This window comes from Poecilia mexicana, unplaced genomic scaffold (genome assembly GCF_051168715.1).
Source record: "Poecilia mexicana isolate PSO_F unplaced genomic scaffold, ASM5116871v1 scaffold_17, whole genome shotgun sequence".
Taxonomy (NCBI): domain Eukaryota; kingdom Metazoa; phylum Chordata; class Actinopteri; order Cyprinodontiformes; family Poeciliidae; genus Poecilia; species Poecilia mexicana.
In genome coordinates, this window is record NW_028263386.1 from 30,741,288 (window position 1) to 30,767,208 (window position 25,921).

At 37.3% G+C, this 25,921-nt stretch overlaps 1 protein-coding gene across 6 annotated transcripts in view; it reads right to left on the reverse strand.

The window, feature by feature from the left end:
• Positions 1-5,223: 5,223 nt before the first annotated feature.
• tgs1 (trimethylguanosine synthase 1) overlaps positions 5,224-25,921 on the reverse strand; it is a 98,343-nt gene continuing 77,645 nt past the window's right edge. For 5 of the 6 annotated variants that reach the window (XM_088014912.1, XM_088014917.1, XM_088014916.1 and 2 more), the window contains 5 exons: positions 13,637-13,798; positions 7,803-7,949; positions 7,303-7,519; positions 6,881-6,959; positions 5,224-5,482 (listed from right to left, as the gene is read on the reverse strand). In XM_088014912.1, the coding sequence (XP_087871038.1) occupies positions 5,369-5,482; positions 6,881-6,959; positions 7,303-7,519; positions 7,803-7,949; positions 13,637-13,798 (719 nt within the window). In that variant the 3' untranslated portion in view covers positions 5,224-5,368. The remainder of the gene's footprint in view (positions 5,483-6,880; positions 6,960-7,302; positions 7,520-7,802; positions 7,950-13,636; positions 13,799-25,921) is intronic. The other variant, XM_088014915.1, reaches the window with a different exon arrangement.

The window sequence follows — 25,921 nt, forward strand, 5'->3', positions numbered from 1 at the left end:
AAAATTTGTCCTCTGTAGTGGACATTTGTAATTATTTTCTGTTTTTTTCTGTATTCATCCATCCATTCATCCATCCACCAATCCATCCAGGAGATATTCCCTATCTCCAGCTAATGTTCTGGGGGAGAGGCGAGGTTCATCCTGGACAGGTCGCCAATCTGTCGCAGGGCAACACAGAGACAAACAACCATGTGCACGCACGCAGACACGCACGCACACACGCACGCACGCACGCACACGCACACACACACACACACACACACACACACACAGGCCAATTAACCTGACAGTCATGTTTTTGGACTGTGGGAGGAAGCCGGAGTACCCAGAGAGAACCCACCATACACAGGGAGAACATGAAAACTCTATGCAGAAAGACCCTGGGCTACTTTTCTCAATTATTTTTCTTATATGTATTTTCCATGTAAGTTTTTTTTTTCAAACCACATTCCTAAATATTTAATCTGATCTATCCTTTCTGTATCATTCTCATACAATTCAAGACTTTCATTCGTATTTATTTTCCTATTAGTGAAAGTAACAAACTTAGATTTAAATATTGAGATTCTAAAACCCCATTGTAAAGCCCAATCTTCTACATTATGTATTGCCTCTTGCATTTTCTTATATATAAATTTTAGATTTTCCCCCATTTTCCAAATAAGGCCATCATCTGCAAATAAAGACACTCAAAATATTTATCTATTTTACTAAAAATATCATCAATCATTATAACAAATAACATAGGACTTATACTTCCTTGAGGAGTACCGTTTTCAATTTGATGTTTTGAACTTACTTCACTGCCTATTTTAACTTTTACATTTCTTCCATTTAAAAAGTTTTTAATCCATCTATATATTTTACCCTTTAAACCTATTTGTTTTATTGTAATCAATAATCATTCTTTGCCATAACATATCATATGCTTTTTCTATATCCAAAAAGATTGCCATCAAGACTTCTTTATTCATCTGTGCCCACCTAATCTTATGTTCCAAAGTATAGGATCTATTGTACTTCTTCCTTTTCTAAACCCAAATTGATATGTTTTAATCTTTTCCTTAGATTCCAGAAAATATATTAATCTGTTATTCACCATTTTTTCCATTATTTTACCAATACAAGATGTTAATGCTATCAGCCTATAACTCTCAGCTGAATGTGGATCTTTACCAGGTTTACAAATAGAAATAATGATATCTTCTTTCCAGTTATCTGGTAAAATTCCCTCATCCCATATCTTATTATACATTCCTAATAATATTTTCTGACTTTTTTCACTAAGATTATTTAACATAATATGATTAACTTGATCTTCCCCAGGCGTTGATTTACTAGATTTTCTTAATGCTCTATTTAATTCTATTAAAGAAATGTTCATATTCATAATCTCATCTTCATCATTATATAGCAGCTCATTGTGATTTTTTAATGTCATTTCCTGTCCTTTTATTCAGTATTACTAAGATTCTCCATACTATGTATCTTAGTAAATGCTCTTGCTAATACTTCTGCTTTGTTCTTATTATCTATTATAGTGTTACCATTATCTTTTAATACTGGGAAAAAGTATTCTTTTGATTTACCTGACATTTTCTTAATGGTATTCCAAACCCTGTCTAATGCTGTATTTTTCCCCAATGACTCACAATATATTCTCCAATAATTCATCTTAGCATTTCTTATAATCTTCCTGACTTCTGCTCATTTTCTCTTACTATATATTGGAAGCAAATATATTTTTAAATATTTTTATAGGCCTTGTTTCTTATTCTAATTGCTATTGAACACTCTAGAGTCCACCAAGGAACTAGCTTCTTCTTTTTAATCCCTTTACTTCTAGGAATGATTGTTTTTGCTGCATGAACAATATTATTACTAATTTCGAAATTTAATTCATTTACTGGTTTATTTATATCTATATTTACTATACAAACGTCACTTATTTTTTTATAGTTTTCCCAATTTGTATCCCCAAATCTCCATTTCCCTTGACTTACTACCTGTTCTTCTTCTATATCCATTTCTAATTCAACAAAAATTGGATAATGATCACTTCCTATTGTACTATTTTTATATACTTTCCAGCTGCAACTATCATTCTTACAGATAATAAGAAGGCTCTCATCCCTCTCAAAAGATTGTGATACTAGTGTCAGATCAATGGCTGATTCTCTACCTCTTATCAAATCTACCCTAGTGCCTACACCATTATTTAACACTACCATTTCTATTTCTTCAATCACTTCTTCTAAGACCCCACCATTATAATCATCTTGTTCTCCCCACAAAGTACTATGTGCATTAAAATCCCCACACCAAATTATTTTCCCTCTCCAGTTTCTAAGGACTGTTTCAAGTTTTGCTTTCTCCATTTTCTTTCACTGCTTCAGCATAAGTAATTTTCTTAATTTTCTGAACTTCAGTTGCTTCTTTCCTTACCACACATCCTGCATAAGCTGCAGTATGATTACCTTCACAATTACATTTAACTGGATTCTCTCCACATTCCCCATAAGGGTGTTCACCTCCACATCTACAAACATCTTTGTTTTCCTCTACACACATTTGCAATATGACCATATCTTTGGCACTTATAGCATCTGAGAGGCGATGGAGTATAAGTTCTTACATTAAAACTCATGTATCTAATCATTACTTTATCAGGTTTAACTTTATCTTTGAATTCCAGTAACACAGATGTACTGTCCAATCTTTCTCCACTTCTAACAGCCTGCAATTGTTTTATGCCTGAAATATCTCCTCCTTTTATTATTTTCTTTAGTTCTTCCAAGTTTTCTCCAATTGGGGTCCCTGATATTACCCCTTTTGCTCCTCTTTCTTCCCCCACTACCTTCCTTTCCAACACTTCTTTTTTACATACCACTTGAAGTTTTAATGCCTTATTCTTTTGTTCAACATTCTTACAGATAGTAAGAAGGCTCTCATCCCTTAAAACTTTAGCTAGTTCCATATCTCCGATAACTTTCTTTAGTCCATTCGATAAACTGACATGACTCACCCCAATCATTTCCTGTCCCGTTTTAAATTTCAATATAACTTTAAATTCTTCCATCATTTTTTTCTTCCTTATCTCAAGGATAAGGAAGAAATGTAGGCAAAGATCTTTTGCCTACATTTAGTCCTTTTTTACCCTCGTCTTTCCCTCCTCCCCCTTTTCTATTTTCTAAAGGCCATCCTGTATCCATATTTTCATCTGCTGAACATCCCCCACTACAACTAGCCATCTTAATCTGCTCACAGTCCAGATTATGTCAAAACCACCTTAGAAATCAACTTATTACTCGCCAGAAATCACCTAAACTCTTCCACTCTCAGAAAATCCGCGTTCTCTAATCTCGCATACCTGCCGACACCCACTCCAGCTCCTTCGAGCTTTCTTCAGCATCAGACGAGCTGCTTAGTCAGAGAAAGTGGTGCATCTTAAGATGGATCTGACATCATCTGGAGACACTGGCCAGCTGCCTCCACTTCCAATCAGCACCAATTAAGGAGTCCAAAACATGGATGTTAGAGACCCAAAGGAAAAGGAATTGGGCCGTAACATTGTTGTAGAACTTCTTACTAAACTGTCAATGTTTGATGTTTTGAGACATTAACACATTATTTAATTATTTTTAAACATTACATTAAGTTCCACTATAAAGATTTTTTTTTCCATTTTAACAAAATAGTAAAAGATTATTAAGGCACCTAAAAAGGCATACTTTATTAGCCTAAAGTATGCACTGAGATGGAATTTAAATCATACTGACATTTCAGTATATTCACTTAAAGTATACTTTTATGTGGTATATTTCTTAAAAGTGTATTGTGGTACAATTATATTTAAGTGTGTTTAAAGTCGTAATGTCAAAATTGGGACAAGCATGCTGTAAGCATACTTTGTATATATTTATATGTCGTATACTTAATACTTAGTATACTTAAAATGTACTTAAACAAATGTAAGTATGTTTTTCTTCTCTTTTTCACCTGTATGTATAATATCAGGGTGTGGTCATTTGTTTTCCACTAGGGTACCTACCACTTCAATGACCGTGTGCACACCAAGACACTCCACGTGACTCTGATTGGCTGTTTTGATTTGGGAGCAGAGTGTTTTTCTAAATGCACAAGGAAGAGGCAAGATTACTGCTCTTCCACTTTCAGAGGATATAGTGAAATTAACAAATATGAAAAAAAGTTACTTACTCTAGTACAGAAAATTGTTGGTTTTGAAATGCTTGATGAAATGAAATAGTTGTTTTTAAAAAAGCACATGAAAATGTCCAGGGACAGTTAGCAAATGAAGGAAAAGGTTTAAATTTCTGTAATAACTATGATTATAGTGCACTGAGTGATCTCGTTTCTATTGTTTTTCTTCTCTTTTTCATCTGTATGCATAATATCAGGGTGTGGTCATAAATATATAAAGCATATTACATATTGGAGTTTCTGCAGTTATGAAAGCCTTACATTTCCAGTTCTCTTCTGTCCTGGAATCAGCAGAACACAGCTGAATCAAGATCATTGACTTGTCGCATACAGCTGTATACATTTTGTGATAAACTACATGATGCTCTCTCTATACATTATAAACTGGGCTACTTAAATGCATACTCATGACTGTGTTTCATGTTTGTCAGCTAAGAAGCAGGCAGTCACCCTTCTGTCCCCAAACTTGATAATCCTTTTCTATTCTTGAAATGCTTGGAGACAAAAACGCTGAGGTGTCTTGTCTCAGTGCACAATTCAACTTAATTCAGTTCAAAACTACCTTATTGATCTCAAAGGGAAATTAAATGTAACTCATGATCCAAGGCTCTTCAAAGAGTTATTGTAGATGCCTAAATATGTGTTCTAAAGAAGCCTGAAGAATCCATGCTATTATTGGATAACAGTCTCATGAAGAGAATGGTCAGGGTTATCCATAACTTTCTTGATTTTATGAAGAATCCTTTGCATCTTCATCTTCAGAACAGAACCAGCCTTCTTTAGTAGGCTGCAGAGCCTAACAATCCAAACCACCTTCAGGTTAACGTCTTCATACTGAATCACCTTGTCAAGTGTACAGATAAGTTTAATTAAACTGTTGGAATGTTTAAAGTCTTGCATTTACAACCTATGAAAGACATACTTCATGTTTTTCATACAAATTTCTCCTAAACATTTTCTACACAATTACATGCAATTCAAAAAATAATTTATTACAAAAAGTAACTTAATATAAAATCTTTAATTGGGTTTAGAAGTACAAAAAAGGATAAAATGCACATATAAAACAAGCTTTCACTTGACTTCTAGGATTTCTGCAGGGAAAATTTAAAACAAGACGTAAAAACTAAATCCCAAGCGGCAAATGCTAGGCATCTGGGTTTATCAGGTTGCCAAAATAAGCAGTTACAGTCTTAAGCTTGTTGTTAAGGAAGTTCTGCTCCACTTCGACTTTCCCTCCTGGACCTGCCAAAGAGGCAACCTGTGATCAAGGAGATATGGATGAAAATATTAGAAATTTGTCAGCTCATTCAAGCTGTTGCTACATGTAGGTGAAGTATGGCGTGAAAATAGTCTTAAAAATATCTGTGCATGTGTAAAAGGATTTGTGCGCGTGTAATAATATCTGTGCGTGTGTAATACTGAATTTGTAAACCAGGCTTTGATCTCCGATTATAATGAGTCATGGAGTAATTATAAATGATTTCAGATTACGTTTTATATGTCTGGTATTTTGATACTCTGCCCTCCTCATATGTTTCTGTTAGCGAGAGCTAATGTTTATGTTTATGCTAGTTCCATCTTCAGTGCAGTGGTGTGCTGGGGTGCTGCAATGAAGGTGAAAAACTCAAACTTACTCAACAAACTGATAAGAAAGGTTGAGTCAATTGTAGGGATCAAGCTGTTTTCAGTAAATTGTTGAATAGTTTATTTGAGTTGTGACTTGAAACCCATCTGGATAAATCTTGGGCCTTTTTAATTGAAAATGATGTGATTGTGAAATTGTAGGCATTTATGCCCATTATTCTGAAGTTGAAAGGTGTGTTTCTATAGTTGAAACCAGAAGTTGACAAACTTAAAAAGAATGCAGCACCTTCAAGCATCTGAATGTGCTGATGCAGATGGTGCAGATCCACAGTTTGACTTTAACATCACAGGTCCACCTCCAATTAACTTATGTGTCAGTTAACTTAACAGACTTCTCCAAAGCTGTGGCATCATCATCTAGGATTCTCTAATTGTTTAGAGAGACAGTGATCATTCTATAATTTTTTACTTTTTAAGACATTAATAATTTTATTTTTTTACCCATTCCTTCTCCCATTATTGTGGAATTTGGCAAAAAAATAATTTTGGTAATTCTAAAACAAGAGAAATTTGATCTGATTAACTTCAGACAGTGAGAAAAAAAATGTCTCTGTTAAGTGTATGTGAATTTCTAATTTTAACTATATGTACAAAAAGAAAGGCTTCATCCGATGCAGAACTGATTTGTCCCACAGTCTTTGTAAGATAATAAAAGGTTTTATGCACTTACTTTGTCTCTTCCCATAAAATGTGTTATTACTGATGAACACAATTTTTATGAATTAGAAAAAGGTACGTACAAAAGTCCCACCCCTTCACATGTGGTATCATTGAAAAGCCCTAAATGTCCTCTTCAGATAACAAAAGGAATTAATTCAGTAGAATGCAGGGGGTGGGAGATATTCAAGTTTAGAAATGTCCTCTACAGAGGACAAAAATGAACTACTGGTAGTCAGGAGTATAAACTCTAAGCATTTGAGACAATGTATGCAATATTTCTGTGTAAGAAGGCAGCTTATTTTTATATTAAATTCTGTAATGCATTGCATAAGCACATAAGGAAAACATATACCTGATTCATATCTGCATTGCGAGGCAGGAAATACACAATATTTTCTGTTATCCGTTTGGCTTGGCTGAAGATCCTGAAGGTATTACTGGTTAAGGATGAAAACAAATCTTTATCAATAAGATGATTTATTCAGTTCTTTGAGACAAAGCTGACAATTTTCACCGACAGGAATGTCTATTATGAATTCTGATGTTTGTTAATTCTATTATGTTTTTTATCATGTAAAAACTGAACTGCCTTATTGCTGAAATGTGCTACAAAAACAAACTTTACTTCACTTAAAAATATTCTCTTTAGGAGTTTATATGGACTAAAATTTATTTAATGTGTTAACAGTAAAAGAGTTTAGCCACAGCTTTTGGTACACTCTTCAAGCAAGTGAATAAATACAACAATTCAACTGGCATCACTTTAAAGGATATCCATCAGGTTCCATCATGGTCTGAATGTCAAACACATCCGAATTCAAATAGTCCGGTCCGCCCCATGGTGGGGACAGGAAGACTACGTCACCACGCAGAGTGGGCGCCAACTGAAGGAAGTCTCCTTGAAGGAAGTCAATTCGGTCAACAACGTTGTAGACCACAGAATTGTGCCGAGCCATGGCCAGTCGCTCTGCATCTATATCAATTGCCAAGACTAGAAAAGCCACAGAGCATAATTAAAAAACAAAATAATAAATTAAAATGAAAAAAAAAATCAACTCAGCACTTGCACAATGTAGGGGCAATTTTGTCTTGTAGAGAGGGTTGACGTAACAACACCGGGAACAAACTACATATTCTGTATTCATAGGGGAGTTCAAAGTGTTCAACAGAAGAATTGCTAAACCCAATGTTTTCCTTTTCATATTCTCCAGAATGTAAAGTTCCCTCCACTGGGATGTGAAATCAAGAGAGCACAAAATAAATAGTAAGCTCACCTCTCTTTCCAGTGAGTGCAAACTGAATGGCATTTCCTCCCACACCACAGAAAGCATCGATAACCACCTGGGAGTCAGCAAAGCTCTGTTCCACCCTGAGGGCAATGTGCTCAGCAATCTTCTCTGGTGTCACAGAAAACCAGCCCTCTGCAACACGGAGTAAACATCCAGAATAAACACAGAGGGTGGAGACCACCTGATGGGGAAGAAACGTCCAGAACTGTGCAGCTCGTAGTAGCATGTTAAAGTAGTTAAAATTCAAAGGATACAGAGCTCGAATGTGGGTTCATAACATGCATGGAGTTTAGACCCGAACCATGAGAACATAGCAATTTGACAAATTGTTGTGTTGCACCAAATCTTTTTTCCAGCCTGGTACCTGCTTTTTCGAGAGACGGCAAGCTAAATCGTGGCAGTGGGAGTGAAGTGGCACCTCCGGTGACACCTGCCGCAACTTGCCATGACCTGCCAGTGGACCTGCCACAGTTTTTACGACATGCTACAACCTTTCACAGCTGCCGGCAGCTTTATAAAGGCAGCTTCTAGCTTTGGTGACATATGCTACAGCTACTCTGTCAGATTGAATATTAAGGATTTTATTTAGAAAAACAACAAAATGGATATGCCACACCTTAGTAGCAGCAGCTTCCAGCTTCGCTGACGCCACGGGCTTCGCAATGGTGAAATTGGTTTCTGATTGCAGCTTCTGATTTGGGAAATGCTTAAAGGGCAATTCCAACTAATATTTCACTACATTCAGCATCTTTAATCTAGTCTACTAAAAAACTGCAACACCAAGACTCTTCAAACCTCAACAAGTTTATTCCTAACTAATGACAGCATATCTAAACCCATGTTTGGGATTTGTGAAACCTTTATTTGATTTGTGAAACTTCAATAAAGGTTAAATTCCACCACTTTTTATGCATCTGGACCACACTAGAACTGCTTTAATTCCAGATCCACAACACACAGACACTTCAAACCCAGACTAAATTTTTTTGCTCTAATAGCTAAATATTTAAAACCACCTCATCATGACACCATATGAGAAGACAACAGTCAATGATGCAGCTCTCTGGGGTTCTGTTCCCTTTTCCTGCATGCAATCCCTTTCAGTTTTACCTGTCCTTATTCACTTGTGCAAAAAGACCATTTGCCCAACAAACACATTTTTAAAAAGAAACCTGCTGTTTAAAAGTCCACTAGTCAGAACAAAGATAGGTAGAAATGGGTGAGGAGAAGCAGGGTCTGAAATAATGAAACATATTAGCATAAAGAAAAAGGAAAGATTTGTAAATTATCTTCAATAAAATGTAAAGTAAATATTTGTGTTTTTAGGAAGCAGTTTTTAAGATTACATTTTTAGATGTAATTCAGGCATCCATAAATGAACCGGAAAACACAAAAGCCCTAGGCAGGATGAGGCAGTGGAACAAATTGAACATGACCAAATAGAGGAGATGTAAGAAAATTAAAGTGACTGAATCAATATGAGAATAAAAAAAACCCCTTCATATATAAAACACAGAAAAAATAATTTAACTGAATCTCTTTTTTGAAGTGAGAGAGAAGAGCTTCTCATGAAACTACAAGCAGAATTAGAGATGCATTCAAATCTCTGAAATCAAAGAAAAGCTGTGAAATAAAAATATTTACAAGTTTGAAGTTTGGCATTTTGTAATGGTTTTAACTGTGACTTGTCATACTAACAAACACTTGCCTATTTTGACTTTTTTTAAAAATTCTGCTCAAATGTTTTAGCCAGAGAAACAGAATAATCTAGTCCAATTTTGAAGTGTCTAGGTGTTGTAGTTTCGGAACTGGAGCAACACTAGAGTAATCCAGGTGTAAAAGAAGTGGTGAAATCAACCTTTATTGAAATTTCACAAATCAAAGGTTTCACAAATCCCAAACTTGGTTTTAATTATTTTGCTGCTAGTTGAGAATAATCTAGTCCAGATTTGAAGAGAGCTGGTGTTGTAGTTTTTTAACTAGAGTAGATTAAAGAAGCTCAATGTAGTAAAAAAAAATAGTTGGAATCGCCCTTCAGGCATTTCCCGAATTGGAAGCTGCAATCAGAAACCAACTACAGGACATAAAAATGAGCAATGAACATCATAAAAACAAAAGTGGTATTTTATACATAGCTGTATGTCTGTACAACTTACAAGTAATTTTGTTTTGTCTTTAATTTATACATCAGTAATTTATAATTGTGTATGTCTGAATGGTAAGAAAATGTGTTTGTATACATATAAAGTAACATGTCCGCTTTAAGTCATTCCTTCTTTGTATGTAACTGCCACATTGGTATGCCTGTGTTTTTCATCTGCATTTATGTGCTATAAGCTATAACATCTGATTACTTTTCCAAGGGAACAGAAGAAGGGGAACATGGCTGAAACGATGAAGGGAACCGTCAGCAACGTGAACAGCAACAATTCCTGGATGAATCTCCTTCAGGAGGAAGGAGCTACCAGCACTGAGACGGCAGAGCTCAATGGAGAAGAGTTGAGACAAACAGAAGAAAAATAAACACTGTTGTGCTCTCAATGAACAAAGTCTCTTTTTATCAGTGTCACATTATTATTGATACTGTAGATAATACAGTCCTAATCCAATCCTCCCAAAAATGTGGAGAGCCATAGACACAGTGAATTACATTTTACATATTATATATGCATTTCATTGACACTTGCCTTTGGGATTTTATAATGCTTTCTAAAAGTAAACATACATTATTAAGCAAATCTAACATTTTGACATTACTCTTAGGGCTGCTATTAACAAGAACACAAAATGCAAGTTATGTTTGTTAATTTCTACTTTGTACAATATAATTCTATCCACTAACTGTTTAGCTGTCTTCTTGGCAAATGTTCAATGTAAGAAAGTGAGAAAATGTGTCCAAAACCTGTAACCATGACTGGATTCTGTTTTGTTGTTGTTCTTTGAAGATTATTAGTTAAAACTTTTATGCTCCCAGTCGACTCTTGGTGACCAACAAGTGAAAACATCGAAGGCTGATCAAAACTAGAACCAAACAGATCAGTATCATTTTCAGTATAAATTGAACATCATATGAATCATAATTAAGCATATCAACTAGTTAAAAACAACAGATTGTTAATGCACTTTAACAGTAAGAACATCAGGCTCAGCCACATTTTTTTTTAATTAGCAAATGCTTTTATCAGCACATTGAGCTCATGTTAGCCCTGCTCCTAAAAGGTGAAGGTCTCTGGACATCCTGAAGGTAAACACTGACTGGCAGTCAGGAAGATTGACACTGATTAGACATCCTACAACTCAGAGGACTGCAGAAATAACCACACTGATGGTCTGCGGCCACAATTTACCAACATCTAAAACATACTGGAATATATTATGAATGTGCGGCGCCAACATAGAACAATTCACAAATCACAAGCAGGCTATAAAAATAAATCGTCTCTCTCTTCTTCTTTTGTCTCGGAAAAAATAACTCAAGTCTCAAGTCAACATCCTTGTACCAAAAAGCTGTTGATATGATGTGGGCTGAATATTTGACTACTGTTTGCAAAAGGAATGGTAGAGTTCTGGACCATTTTTTAAATAATCAACATAAATGTAATACAGGTGCTGGTCATAAAATTAGAATATTGTGATAAAGTTCATTATTTTCCATAATGTCATGATAAAAATTAAATTGTCATATATTTTAGATTCATTGCACACCAACTGAAATATTTCAGGTCTTTTATTGTTTTAATTTTGATGATTTTGGCAAACAGCTCATGAAAACCCAAAATCCCTGTCTCAAAAAATTAGAATATTATGAAAAGGTTCTCTGAACGAGCAATAAAAATAATCATCTGAATCAACAAAGTAACTCTAAACACCTGAAAAAGATTCCTGAGGCCTTTAAAAACTCCCAGCCTGGTTCGTTACTCAAAACAGCAATCATGGGTCAGATTGCTGACCTGACTGCTGTCCAGAAGGCCATCACTGACATCCTCAAGCAAGAGGGTGAGAAACGGAAAGAAATTTCTGAACGAATCGGCTGTTTGCAGAGTGTTATATCAAGGCACCTCAGTGGGAAGTCAGTAGGAAGGAAAAAGTGTGGCAGAAAACGCTGCACAACGAGAAGAGGTGACCGGACCCTGAGGAAGATTGTGGAGAAGGGCCGATTCCAGACCTTGGGGGAAGCAGTGGACTGAGTCTGGAGTAGAAACATCCAGAGCCATTGTGCACAGGCGTGTGCAGGAAATGGGCTACAGGTGCCGCATTCCCCAGGTCAAAGGTCAAGCCACTTTTGAACCAGAAACAGCGGCAGAAGCGCCTGACCTGGGCTACAGAGAAGCAGCACTTTGGACCACTGTTGTTCAGTGGTCCAAAGTACTTTTTTCGGATGAAAGCAAACTTTGCATGTCATTCGGAAATCAAAGTGCCAGACTCTGGAGGAAGACTGGGGAGAAGGAAATGCCAAAATGCCAGAAGTCCAGTGTCAAGTACCCACAGTCAGTGATGGTCTGGGTGCCATGTCAGCTGCTGGTGTTGGTCCACTGTGTTTTATCAAGGGCAGGATCAATGCAGCAGCTATCAGAAGATTTTGGAGCACTTCATGCTTCCATCTGCTGAAAAGTTTTATGGAGATGAAAATTTAATTTGGTCTGGAATCGGCCCTTCTCCACAATCTTCCTCAGAGTCCGGTCACCTCTTCTCGTTGTGCAGCGTTTTCTGCCACACTTTTTCCTTCCTACTGACTTCCCACTGAGGTGCCTTGATATAACACTCTGCAAACAGCCGATTCGTTCACAAATTTCTTTCCGTTTCTCACCCTCTTGCTTGAGGATGTCAGTGATGGCCTTCTGGACAGCAGTCAGGTCAGCAATCTGACCCATGATTGCGGTTTTGAGTAATGAACCAGGCTGGGAGTTTTTAAAGGCTTCAGGAATCTTTTTCAGGTGTTTAGAGTTACTTTGTTGATTCAGATGATTATTTTTATTGCTCGTTCAGAGAACCTTTTCATAATATTCTAATTTTTTGAGACGGGGATTTTGGGTTTTCATGAGCTGTTTGCCAAAATCATCAAAATTAAAACAATAAAAGACCTGAAATATTTCAGTTGGTGTGCAATGAATCTAAAATATATGACAATTTAATTTTTATCATGACATTATGGAAAATAATGAACTTTATCACAATATTCTAATTTTATGACCAGCACCTGTAGTGCTGAGGTCAGAGCTTTGGGAGACCATTTTATTCATGCTTTCAAAACCAGTCTCAATGTGTTTTTATGATAAATGTTTTGTTGGAAAGTTAGAACCTGGGCCCAGCTTTGAACTGTCTGGGAAATTGGCTAGGATGCTCTAGAACACCAAAGAACGCAGATGAACTCACGCCTATGATAAACTGGAAGATGATGAGCCACTGTGAAGCAGGTTGTATATCACCATGACTGAGGCTGGAAGCATCAGCTTCCGAACTGATCTCTTTCTGAGATTAACATTTTCTCATGTAGACCAGTCTTTTCAGGCCAGACTTCAGGAGTAAAGTTTTAGAGGAGACAAAAAATGACATTGTTTTGAGGAGCTTAGGTCTAAATGGAATGACCAACTGTCAGGCAAATTGGTAGTAACATCATACTGAGGGTCTGTTTGGTCATACTGATGAGTTGCTGACAGAGAATGGAGAATGGAAAACCTTTAAATGATCTATCTATGCTAAGGCATAATCAATAATCTGCTAAATAATAAAAAACTAGACAACTGGGTGTTCTCACAGGACAGAGATTCCAACACCCCATTGAAACTGGTTTTTGACATGAGCTAGATGTGTAAACTAACCTCGGTCCAACCTAATCCCTTCGTCATAGCGGGAAAACAGGCGGTAGCGTTGAGCCCAGTATTTGGCAAGCTCAGGATCTGCTGCCATCTCTGCTGGGACCTTCGGCTTCTTTCTTCTTTTATGGTTTTTATTTGGCTTCTTCACATGTTTTACAATCTGTCCTATGTAGACATACAAGATTAATTATTACACTGAATCAGCATGTATTCAATTAATCTGCATTCAATTAGAAAATGTACAGTATTTCAAGATTAATTTTACTGCTGAACAACTGCAGCACTTTCAGTCAATCCAAGATGTTTTTAAACTTTAAAACTATTTAAGGAAGCAAAAGTGAGATCTAGGTATTCTGAGGAAAATGTTAATGTGATGAAATTTATGAAATTTAGTTTTCTAGTAACTTGTTAACTCAAGTTACTTTCTCAAGTAACTGGTTAACTCAAATTTTTCAAATAAATATTTCAGATATTAGAAAAAATAAAAAATAAACCAAGGATCAAAATAAATACAGTTTTTTTTAGGGTCTCGGTTTGAGTGTTGGTTTCAAGTTTTGAGTTGACCAGTCTTCTGTACATAGTCTCATATTAAGTCACAGTTTCATGAACTTTGTAACTAACAGCCATCTTGACAGGCAGTTTATATGGAGTATTTTTTATTTGTTGTTGTTAAGGCTCTATAGCTGTTAAGTTTTGCTGGGTTGCAGATGTGAAACCCAGATGTGTGAAATTCAAATGGGGATCATAAAGAGGATTTCTCAGTGAAGATGGACACTTTTTTCCTCTGCTCCCTCCCTGCCCATGTCTGGCCTGCTTGCTCTGTTTTTGTCCTGGCTTTTTCTAGATTTTTGGAGCCTTTCTTTGCACAACCTCCAAATCTACAAATTATGGATCTGGTCAACCGATCTCTCAATGCAAATGATCAAATTTTCAATGAGAATTCTGGGCACAGGAGAGCCCTCTTGTCCTGCAGGGACACACCTGGTGGGATTCACCCAAGATTTATTTAGGATAACAGGATTTCTGCTGGTTGGAGCTTGTGGATACCTGGCTTATCGACCAATTTGTGACGGACTTGACTGAACAAGCCCTACACACATCATGACATCAGGCATGTGCAGAGGAGGGGAGCTGGTGGTGCTTGAGCGCTTGCCCCTTTTGCTCCTTGCCCCCAAATACCCTTTTGGTCAATTTTTATTTTTTTGGTATTATTTCCTAAGCTCTCTTCTGACCCTGAATTACCAAGATAGATATAATGTATATAATAAAAGTGTGTCATTAACAGAGGGGAAAAAACTCAATCCAGACTTTAAGTTTAGGGTCTGGTTTGCAGAGTATGCAGTTCATTTTCCCCCCAATTATTCATTGATTAAATAAATAAGTAAATAAATAAATAAATTAAATAAATAAATAAACCTCAGTTAAGTAATATAAAATTGTAATCAAAATGTTTGGAATTGTAATGATTTCTTTTTAAAAAAACATGTTTTGTTTAAAAATCTTTTTTTTTAAAATTAAATAACAAATTTTTGTCTCGTGAACTTAAAAAGTTATTTGCCAAACAAACTTTTATTTGCACACATCAGAAATATTTTGTTGTGATTTGGGCCCTGCCCATGACATCATGTGAGAATCACAAGCAAAACTTTGAGTCACAAACAAAAACTTAGAATAGCAAGAAAAGATTTATGACATGTGCAAATAAGTTTGTTTTGCAAATAATTTTTTCACGTCATGAGACACAAATGTGTTATTTTAATTAAAAAAAAGTTTTTTAAGCAAAACTCAGTAGGCTTTTCTCATGGTGACATGCATTAACAATTCAATATTTGCTTCTTTTTTTTTTTTTCCTTTTTCTGCAGTTCCACATTAAAGTTTGATGCAGCTCTGCTTTCCTGAACGGACCTTCTTCATCTCCACTGCAGCAAACAGGCAGCTTTTTTTATAGATTAAAGTCCACTGAAAGGTAGCATTGTGGCCTTGTTTATATTTTAATATATTTTATTTCTGTAAAGACAAAATATGTCTGGTGGCCTAGCTCTGATTCACATATCTTGCTAAATTGCGGGTTTGAATATTGCAATACTTTCCTATAACAAAATAGACTTGCAGGAAGAAATGACTAATAAAATATCTTACATATGCATAGTTGTATGTTCTATATAGAGATTTTGGTAACACTTTATTTGAAGGGGGTTGAATAAGACTGACATGACACTGTCATGAACACCTGTCATAAACATGAATAAGCCTTCATGAATATTTATGACTGTTGTCATAAAGTGTCATTCAGTAAATTATGACACTTAATACAAAGTTGACATTATTCAAAATGTCTTTGTTATGACAACTTGACATTAACCAAGAAATCATTACTGATATAAATTTGTTATAAAAGTATTATTGATTGCACTTTAAAAATTAGGTAACTATGTTATTAAAGGTAAAGTTTAAACAGTAATGATTTATTGGATACACATAGATCGCTATACAGCTAATTTTCTATTAGCAGCTTCACAAATCTTTGTTATAAACATTACATTACAAAGACATATTAAGACAAACCTTTATCTTGGCTTTTTAGGCCCGAGCAGCTAAGCGCTGCGAAGGCCTATTGTAATCGCGTTTATTATTTTTCCCGTGCCAAATAAATTGGCTTTTTGGGGGCTTTATCACATTCAAAAACTCACCAAACTTGGCGGGGGCATAGAGTCCGGTGAAAAATTACGTATTTTATGGTCGTTGCAAAAATCGCAAAAGAAACGGCTCAAGGGCGCCACCTAGCAACTTTCAAAAGACCCTTTCCTATTCCCTTGCTTCATCGTAGAGACTTGAAATTTGGCACACTTGTAGAGCTCCCCAAGACACTCAGAATTTACAATTAATGTCATAGTGCAAGTATCACAGAATATTGGCCATTTTGGATTGAAGTTCCGATTTTGAACCGATTTTGGACGTTTACAGGGTTCGCATTTTTTCGAACTTGTCCTAGGGATTTCGATCGATCGGCTTCAAACTCGGTCAGATCGTTCATAAGGCATGGCCGATCCAAAGTTATCAAAGGTTTGCGTTTTCGACCTTCCTGAAGGGGGGTTACCTGGGGTCAAAGTTCATGGATTCGCCATGAAACACAAAACGGTTATAACTTTTACAAAAAAACTCACAGAGGCACCAAACTATCAGTGATTGATCATCATCGGGTCCCCTACAATACCCAATGGTAAAATGATGACATCACTTAGGCCACGCCCCCTGAGAACAGGAAGTGTCATGTTTTACTGTGAACGGTCGCTATCTGACCCCTTTGACCTAATCAACATGAAACTGTGTCCAAAGACAGAAAACATGTTGGTGTGTCGTGGATTACAACCCTGTTTGGTTTCGATGGAGCAGGTGGGCGTGGCGGCGTGGCGAACTGACCTGTAACGCCGTGTCCATACGTTTGGCTGCAGATTCCACAATTTTGAGCCCAGCTGCACCAAACTTGACATGAGTGATCCTGGTGGGATGCCTGACGATCCTATGTCGTCATAGTCTGACGTCATCTAAGCCCCGCCCCCTCAGAACAGGAAGTGCCTTTTTTTGACTTGTAAAGCTCCATCTATGGCTCTCTCGACCTAATCAAGATGATTCTGTGGTGGATGACAGATAACATGTTGGTCTCACTTGCTTTAAAGCGCCAAGAGTTTTCAGTAGAGGGCGTGGCCGTGGCAGCGCGGCGAAGCAGAGGGAACGCCGCCGCCATACGTTTGGCTCTAGATTCCACATCGTTCAGCCCAGCTGCACCAAAGTCACTAGGATGCATCCTTATTCATCCCCAAACAGGAATCCATAACAGTCGTTGATGGGCGTGGCCTAATTTCTCTACAGCGCCCCCTAGAATTTTTAAAATAATCAGCCCCAAGCCATGCTTTAACCTAGATGTATGAAACTTGGTACACATGTGTAAAATGTCTGGACCTACAAAAAAGTCTCTTGGAGACATGGTGCAAACCCAACAGGAAGTCGGCCATTTTGGATAAAAATCCACCATTTACTGTTTTTCATAGACGTCGGATCTGATCTATCTCCTCCTACAGCTTTCGAGATACAGACTTCAAACTCAGTCAGCAGAGACTTGAGACATTAAAGGTCAGAAGTTATCACAGGAATTTTTGTATGTTAAAGCATGTGGGCGTGGCTAAGTCCCAGACTTTCACTATTCACCATAAATCATCAAAGTGAGATAACATGCACATATGAGGTCACAGCTGCATCAGACTTTCTATGTCTCATTATAGACCAGTCCTCATCACAGTTAGGTGGTCAATTGATGACATAACCTTAGCCCCGCCCACTTCCGACAGGAAGTCACCTGTTTTTTCTACTGTATGTCTTACTTTTACTCTAATTGATATGGGTTTCATCCTTTGCAGACTGACATAAAATGACATGATAATGACCTGTCATGATGAACTCTACTGACTCATGGGGGCGTGGCAAAATGGCCATCCCTCGCCATATGCATATGATCGTCCCAAACTTTGACTATTCGCCATAAATCATGAAAGTGAGATAACATGCACATACGAGGTCACAGCTGCATCAGACTTTCTATGTCTCATTATAGACCAGCCCTCATCACAGTTAGGTGGTCGATTGATGACATCACCTTAGCCCCGCCCACTTCCGACAGGAAGTCACCTGTTTTTTCTACTGTATGTCGTACTTTTACACTCTAAAACATGTTGGTGTGTCATGGATTCCAACCCTGTGCAGACTGACATAAAATGAGATGATGATGAACTCTGTAAATGCCTACTGACCCGTGGGGGCGTGGCAAAATGGCTGTCCCTCGCCATATGCATACGATCGTCTCTTAGTCACAAACGCATCATCCGATTTACACCAGACTTTTTATGAGTGACACTTGTGAACCTCTAAGAAGCCCAATAGAGTTTGATTGCAATTTGATTCCACTGCGCCCCCTAGGTTAATCAAAAAGCTGTATCTCAGTCAGCAGAGAGTTGAGACATTAAAGGTCAGAAGTTATCACGGGAATTTTTGTATGTCAAACCATGTGGGCGTGGCTTAGTCCCAAACTTTGACTATTCACCATGAAACATGAATGTGAAATAACTTCCAAATGCCAGGTCACTGCTGCATCAGACTTTCTATGTCTCATTATAGACCAGCCCTCATCACAGTTAGGTGGTCGATTGATGACATCACCTTAGCCCCGCCCACTTCCATCAGGAAGTCACCTGATTTTCTACTATATGTCTTACTTTTACTCTCTAATTAATATGGGTTTCATGCTTTGCAGACTGACATAAAATGACATGAAGATGAACTCTCTAAATGCGTACTGACCCGTGGAGGCGTGGCAAAATGGCTGTCCCTCGCCATATGCATAAAATCGTCTCTTATTCACAAACGCATCATCCGATTTAGACCAGACTTTTTATGAGTGACACTTGTGAACCTCTAAGGAGCCCAATAGATTTTAATTGCAGTTTGACTCCACTGCGCCCCCTAGGTTAATCAAAGAGCTGTATCTCCTCTCTACATGGCCCAATCTGCTCCAGATTTTGGGTGCATCGCCAGGGAATGCTGCCGAAGGCATCAAAGCCGATCGCATGGAGGACGGCGCGCGAGCGTCGGCGGTGGCTGGCGGGAGGCGGTGCTGGAACATCCGCGGTGGCTATAGGCCTGAGCGGCGCTTGGCTGCGAGGGCCGCTTGAGGCTCCACGGAGCTTTAATTTATTTTATTTTGTTAGAATATGTGGAGTACTCACTTTTAACCCAGAAAAGGAATTAGAACACATTTGTAATCCAAAGACTCTAGTTCAGTGGTGCCCAAAGTCGGTCCTTGAGGGCTGACATCCTGTGTGTTTTAGTTCTCTCCCTGGTTTAACACACCTGGATCAAATGATGGCTCATTAGAGGATGAAGAATACTGACATGCTGAAAAGGTTGTTACTACCACCAGAGAGAGAAGTAAATCATGCAGGATGCCGGTGTTCTGTCATACCTCGTCAATCCAGCATACCTTGTGGTAATGCGCATGCGCACATCAATGTTACGTTTCCTATAAATCCGTCATACCTGTAGAATTTTCATTTTGTGTGTTTTATTTCTCGGAAATTTATGGTAAATAAAAAAATTAAAATAAGAAAAATCTAGTCATTTCCACACAGTGTTCAGAAAGAGGTGTTGTTCTGCTTGTTGCCCAACAGCTTCAGTCAGCATCCAGCGTTATTCATGCTTTTTTTAGGACATATTCTGTACAGTTTTTTAAAGAAGTACTAAAATATTAAAAATGTAGATTAGCTATAGGGACAAAATATCCAGACCAAATTTGTAGTCAAACAGTATTTGTAGTAATAGTGACGCTAGACAGGACTAATGCCTTGTTTACAGTATGGTAACGATATTGGAAACAGCAATGTTAATCTCTTTGATTAACATAGCAGCTTAATAAAATTTACCATAAACGTCTGAGAAACATAACATAGAGGTATGACGGATTTCTAAGAAATCTGCTGAGTAAGCAGTACGTGACGTAACATCGATGTGCGCATGCGCATTACCACAAGGTATGCTGGATTGTCGGGTATGACAGAACACCGGCCCTTGAGAACCGACTTTGGGCACCCCTGCTCTAGTTCATTAGTCACTCTTTAGCTTATTTTTTTAGAAACTTTAGAGTGCTCACTATTTAGATGCAGAGAGACTCCTATTATTGCAACACAGAAAAGGAATTAGAACGAACTTAGAATCCAGAAAAAAAAATCTTCCAGTACAGGAACATTTAGTTTTTATTGTTACTTAGAAACTGTAGAGTACTCATTACTTTTACAAATTTAGAGCACACTTAGAAAGTCCAGAGCATACTTACTTACACTTATTTAGCAACCCAATCCAAGGATTAGAACTTGGAATCCAGAAAAACTACCTTAGCAACTACTTTTTAGACTCCTATTCTTCCAAACCAAATAAGTAATTAGATCAGAGGATACTGTTGAGACGCTTTACCAGGCCGAGAAAGAGTCACATGCTGTTAGACAAAGGGCCCATAGTAAAGAGTTACATTTTTGCTTCTGTTAGACACTAAGGTCCATTTCTCACGAGAAACAGAAACTTATCAGGCCACAGAGACATGGTGTGATTTCAGGGAGTGTCTTCAGTCCATATAATCAGCTAGCCTCCTCCTTCTCCTCAGACGCTGCACAGACTTTTTTAGAAACTCTTCTCGGATGCAATGGTAAAGCGTCTCCTTTCAGCGCTGAAAGTGAATAAAATAAGTAAAGTCTGAATGCTTTTCTTGGCTGATTTTATGCTCTGTGTGTCAATACAAATTATGATTCATCGATTGAGATTCTCATTCTCAACAGTTGGTAGCAGAGGATGGCTTTGTGTTGACACATGAGCAGAGATTGGACTGGCCGTTAAGGCGCAGACTTTCCGAAACAGTACTCTGGTGTAGGGCCCACATGAAAAGTAAGGACACTTGTTCCTTAATATACACCACTGTACTGTTTCTCAGGTCTGTATAGATTTCAGTTAACAGCTGTTGTCTGTACCATTTCCCAGGTTTGTCTGCTTCTTACTGAGTCGTTTTAAGTTGTCAATCATTGTTCATTGTCAGCTGTTGTTCGTACTGCTTTTGATTGGTTTGTCTAAAGGCTTTCGAGTTGTTTATATGAGTAAAGTTAGAGTTAAAGTTTAAAGTTAACGATTAAAGAGTTAAGTAGTTAATAGTCAAAGTAAAAGGTTGATTGGCTTGGTTGCAGTGGGAGTCGGCCGTCCCTGGCTTTTCCCAGACACGGGGAAGGTAAAGGCTAGGTTTTGTCGGTTTTATCCTCGAGGAGTACTGCCCTCAGAAAAGAACGCGTTAGCCAAGCTGTGACTTTGCTTGAGAAACGCGAATGCGGTGAAAGCGGTCCACCATAGGAAAAAAGATGACAAGAGAATAAAGAGATAAGAGAATAAGATAAAGGTTGATCGCGATCTGTTCCTCTGTAGAGTAATAAGTGAAGTAATAAGTGAAATAAGTGATAAAAGAGGACATCATAGGAGCTGAAAAGCGTGGATCCATTTCTGTGTATCTGAAAGCTGTGTGTGTGTCTGTCAGCTGTGTGTGTAAGCTTCTGCCGCTGAGCAGACGCTATGTGTTTAAATGTACTATTTTATGTTTATTGCAATGTGTTTTAAAACCATGGTCAAGATTGGGAAAATATAATCTGTGGGAGGTTTTTGACTTTGTCTGCTGGGTTTGATTTTCTGCTGTGTTTGATTTCCTCGCTGCCGTGCAAGCAAAACTGCAAAAAAAAAAAAAAAGAGAAAGCGGAAGAAGAGGTGATTTTTAAAACTGTAAGAAAAGAGGTGATTTTTGAGCCTAAATTTTAGCCTAAACAGATGGAGGGTGAACTTGAAAAGGAAAAATACTATCCAAATTGGGGCATCGGGTCATGGATTGGGCTCGGTGAGCAAATACAAGCATTAATAACTTATTTGGCAGAGCATGACGAATATCAAAATAAGGGAGAAAGAGAAAAACAAAAAATGGGCTAGAATACCTGGTGCAGAAGAAAGGAGGCAACCTGTTAGACAGCCTTTGGGGAAATATTGGCTGGAAGAAATAAATGATGGTAAGGGAACACTTATTGAAACTAAACTAATCCTGCATAATTCACTATATTCACATGTGGTAAAATTAACTGTATGAACTGAATAGCTTCAATCAATATCTATGCCATGTTTATTACCTAGTACCTAGTGACAAAACTTTAATGTTCGTTATATAATCCATTTATTTCGCTTTTTGTTGTGTTTTTTCTGTTGCAGAATGAAGTCCAATCCTTTCTGGGTGTGCCGGGGTGTGAGACTGTGGGCGCCTTCCACGATTGGTGGACCGAGTTAAAGATGAAACGCCACACTGAAAAGCCTCCTGGGCCTGTTGGGGTTTCCTATCGAGCTGCGCCGGCTCTACATCTGGACACACGCAGAAACTGATTTGACGTAGACATGTCTCGCTACAGAGAGACTGATATTAGATTTTACTACTATTATTGCATTTTACTTGGAAAGCAGTTTTACTTGTTTTCTAATCATAGTTCATTCATACCAGTATATTTTGACTGTGCTGCCCTTGATCCTGATTTATTGCAATGGTTTGCTGTTTTATGAATGTGTTCATTGTATGTTCTGTGCCTTTCAATACTCATACTTCTAAGCTTTTCTTACCATTTCATTTTCTTTAACATTGCATCCTTTCTGTAGTTCATTAACTTTTAAATATTACATAGAAATTTCAATAAGTTTGGTTTATTATCTTACTAACAAATTGTTTTACGCATTACTCATTATTGCTTCATTGACTTTAAAGCAGGGGTCTCAAACTCCAGTCCTGGAGGGCCACTGTCCTGCAACTTTTAGATGTGCCTCTGCTGCACCACACCTGAATAGAATAATTAGGTCATTAGCAAGGCTCTGGAGAACTGATCTACACAAGGAGGAGGTAATTAAGCCATTTCCTTCCAGTGTTTTGTACCTGTGCCACATCTAAAAACTGCAGGACAGCGGCCCTCGAGACCTGGAGTTTGAGACCCCTGCTTTAAAGGATGGTAGCTTAACATTTCTAATTTTACTTTAAGTTTTAAGTAATATCTACCTTTTATTCAATTTACATTTTATTAATTTTAAATATTAACCTAACACTTATTCATTTTTGCATTTTATTAAGTTTTGAAATATCATCCTAACATTCTATTATATTTACATTTTGGTTAACTCTAACAACTTAGTGAATATAATTTTAATACTTTTTTACTTTAAAGATGAAAATTATATCCTAACACTTCACCCATTTTATATTTTCATAAAATTTAACATTTATTCTTATTAACTTGGATTACAAAAATATATATAAAAAACTAACAAAAATTTCGGACTTTGTTCTTTAATAGGTCATCACCCTTCTATGGCATGGCGTTGACCTGAGGTAACAAAAAGAAATAATAAATAAATAACAAGCAACATAAAGGTAATAATAATATTTGGTTCCAGACCGTGTCATGGTTCAACTTTATGACTGATCTGTAATTATAGATGACGAAGCTCTCACAAGTCTGAAGGAAAATATTTTCTTCCACTAAAAACAAAAAAAGAGTCATGCCATGGACGGTTGAATTTCCTTTTTCTAATTTTAACCCTAACATTCTTTAAAATTTTATTTTCTTACGCATTTTTTATTAGATTGTAAGAGGGACATTGTGGTTTCGATCCACCGCCTAAGAGGCCTAGGGGTGCCCTGTCCGTTTTTACCCCCAAAATTGAAATGAAATGAAATGAGATGAAATGATATGTCAGAAAGACATCAATGACTGAAATGATGATTTATATGTCAACATTTGTAAAAGCCTTGGGGGATGTTTTCCGGAAGGGACAATGTCTACTCTAGGGTTTATATTCTCCTTCTTGGGCTCTTTTAGAGCCCAACAGGGGGAATGTTGAGACGCTTTACCAGGCCGAGAAAGAGTCACATGCTGTTAGACAAAGGGCCCATAGTAAAGAGTTACATTTTTGCTTCTGTTAGACACCAAGGTCCATTTCTCACGAGAAACAGAAATTTATCAGGCCACAGAGACATGGTGTGATTTCAGGGAGTGTCTTCAGTCCATATAATCAGCTAGACTCCTCCTTCTCCTCAGACGCTGCACAGACTTTTTTAGAAACTCTTCTCGGATGTAATGGTAAAGCGTCTCCTTTCAGCGCTGAAAGTGAATAAAATAAGTAAAGTCTGAATGCTTTTCTTGGCTGATTTTATGCTCCGTGTGTCAATACAAATTATGATTCATCGATTGAGATTCTCATTCTCAACAATACTTACTTAAACTTATCCACGAACCCTGAATAAGGGTATCTAGTTTTTGTACTTTGGATCAACATTATTAGATTATTTTTCTTCTTTTTCTCTTTCCTTTGGTTTGTTGTTGTTGACTCTTCTGAAATTGTCTCCTAATCTGGACTTTGTGATTAAACATTCTCAGTATTTAATCACAAATACTGGAATACTGGCTCAAAAAAGCCTGTATTCCAACATGTACTCCTTCAAATGGAGATGTAAATACATGTTGGTGTTGCAGTACAATGGGCCAAACAGTTTAACACATTTTGAGACGTCTGTAGGTACTGTTCAGTTATAGAAGTATGCCATGAAGAAGTATGTTTGGTGAAAGAATATTAAAACAATAATCTATCTTAAGCATTAACATATATATAGGGGTAGGAGTTTATAAGTTAGGGGTAGGAGTTTATAAGTTAGGGGTAGGAGTTTATAAGTTCTCACTTCTTCCTACCCCATTTTGAGCATGATATGTTAACTGAAACAAAAAATCTGTATTTTCTCTTCTTTTTTATGCACTTCTTGTTACTGTGCACTATTTTATTTTTATATTTGTATCATGTTCGAATAAATTTCATTTCATTTCATATTTTACATGTGTTAGGAGCACTGAAAAACTTAGTTTTGGTTGAACTGATGATATAAAAGAATATGCATGAATACATACAATAGACCTTTGTTAAACATGATCTTACTTTGACATTCCTCCCACACAACTTAATCAAAGAACTGCACAACTTAATGTGTATATAAAGTATTTTTGTGAATAATATTCAAACTAATGTTAATATTCACCGATTGCTTTAAAGACCCAGAGTCATGATATATTAGAGTGGTAGTGACTAGGGGTTGAACGACTACATATTTTTTAAGGTCGACTACATCATGATAATAGTCGAGTCGATGTCGACTAGTCGCGGTGACGTCATAGTGACGTAAACGCAAAAACCCTTCACAACTACTTGGAGGCTTTATCAGCTATTTTCACGGCAATTATGGACCCTCCCCCGACCCCACACACACACACACACACACACACACTTCCCTTCTCCTGCTTTTACCAAGTCTATTATGCAGAATTAAAAGAGCAATAAACAGATCATTCTTCGTGAGCAGGGAGAAAAGTTCGTTGTACAAAGTCGGGTCTGACTTTTTTTTTTTTTTTTTTTTCCAAACACCGGCTGATGCTGATGATCTAGTTACTCGTATAGGAGTCAAATTATCACACTGACCACAATGGTGCTTTTGGAACATCACAGACCAAACTTATTATGAACGGATCCCGTTTGGTTACAGTTGAATTTAACGAAACCTCCTGCTGCTCCTCCGCCCGACGCATAGCAGGAGGCTCTGCTGACTCAGCAGCGGCTCTCTGAACCGACATGCGGACGGCGGCCGAG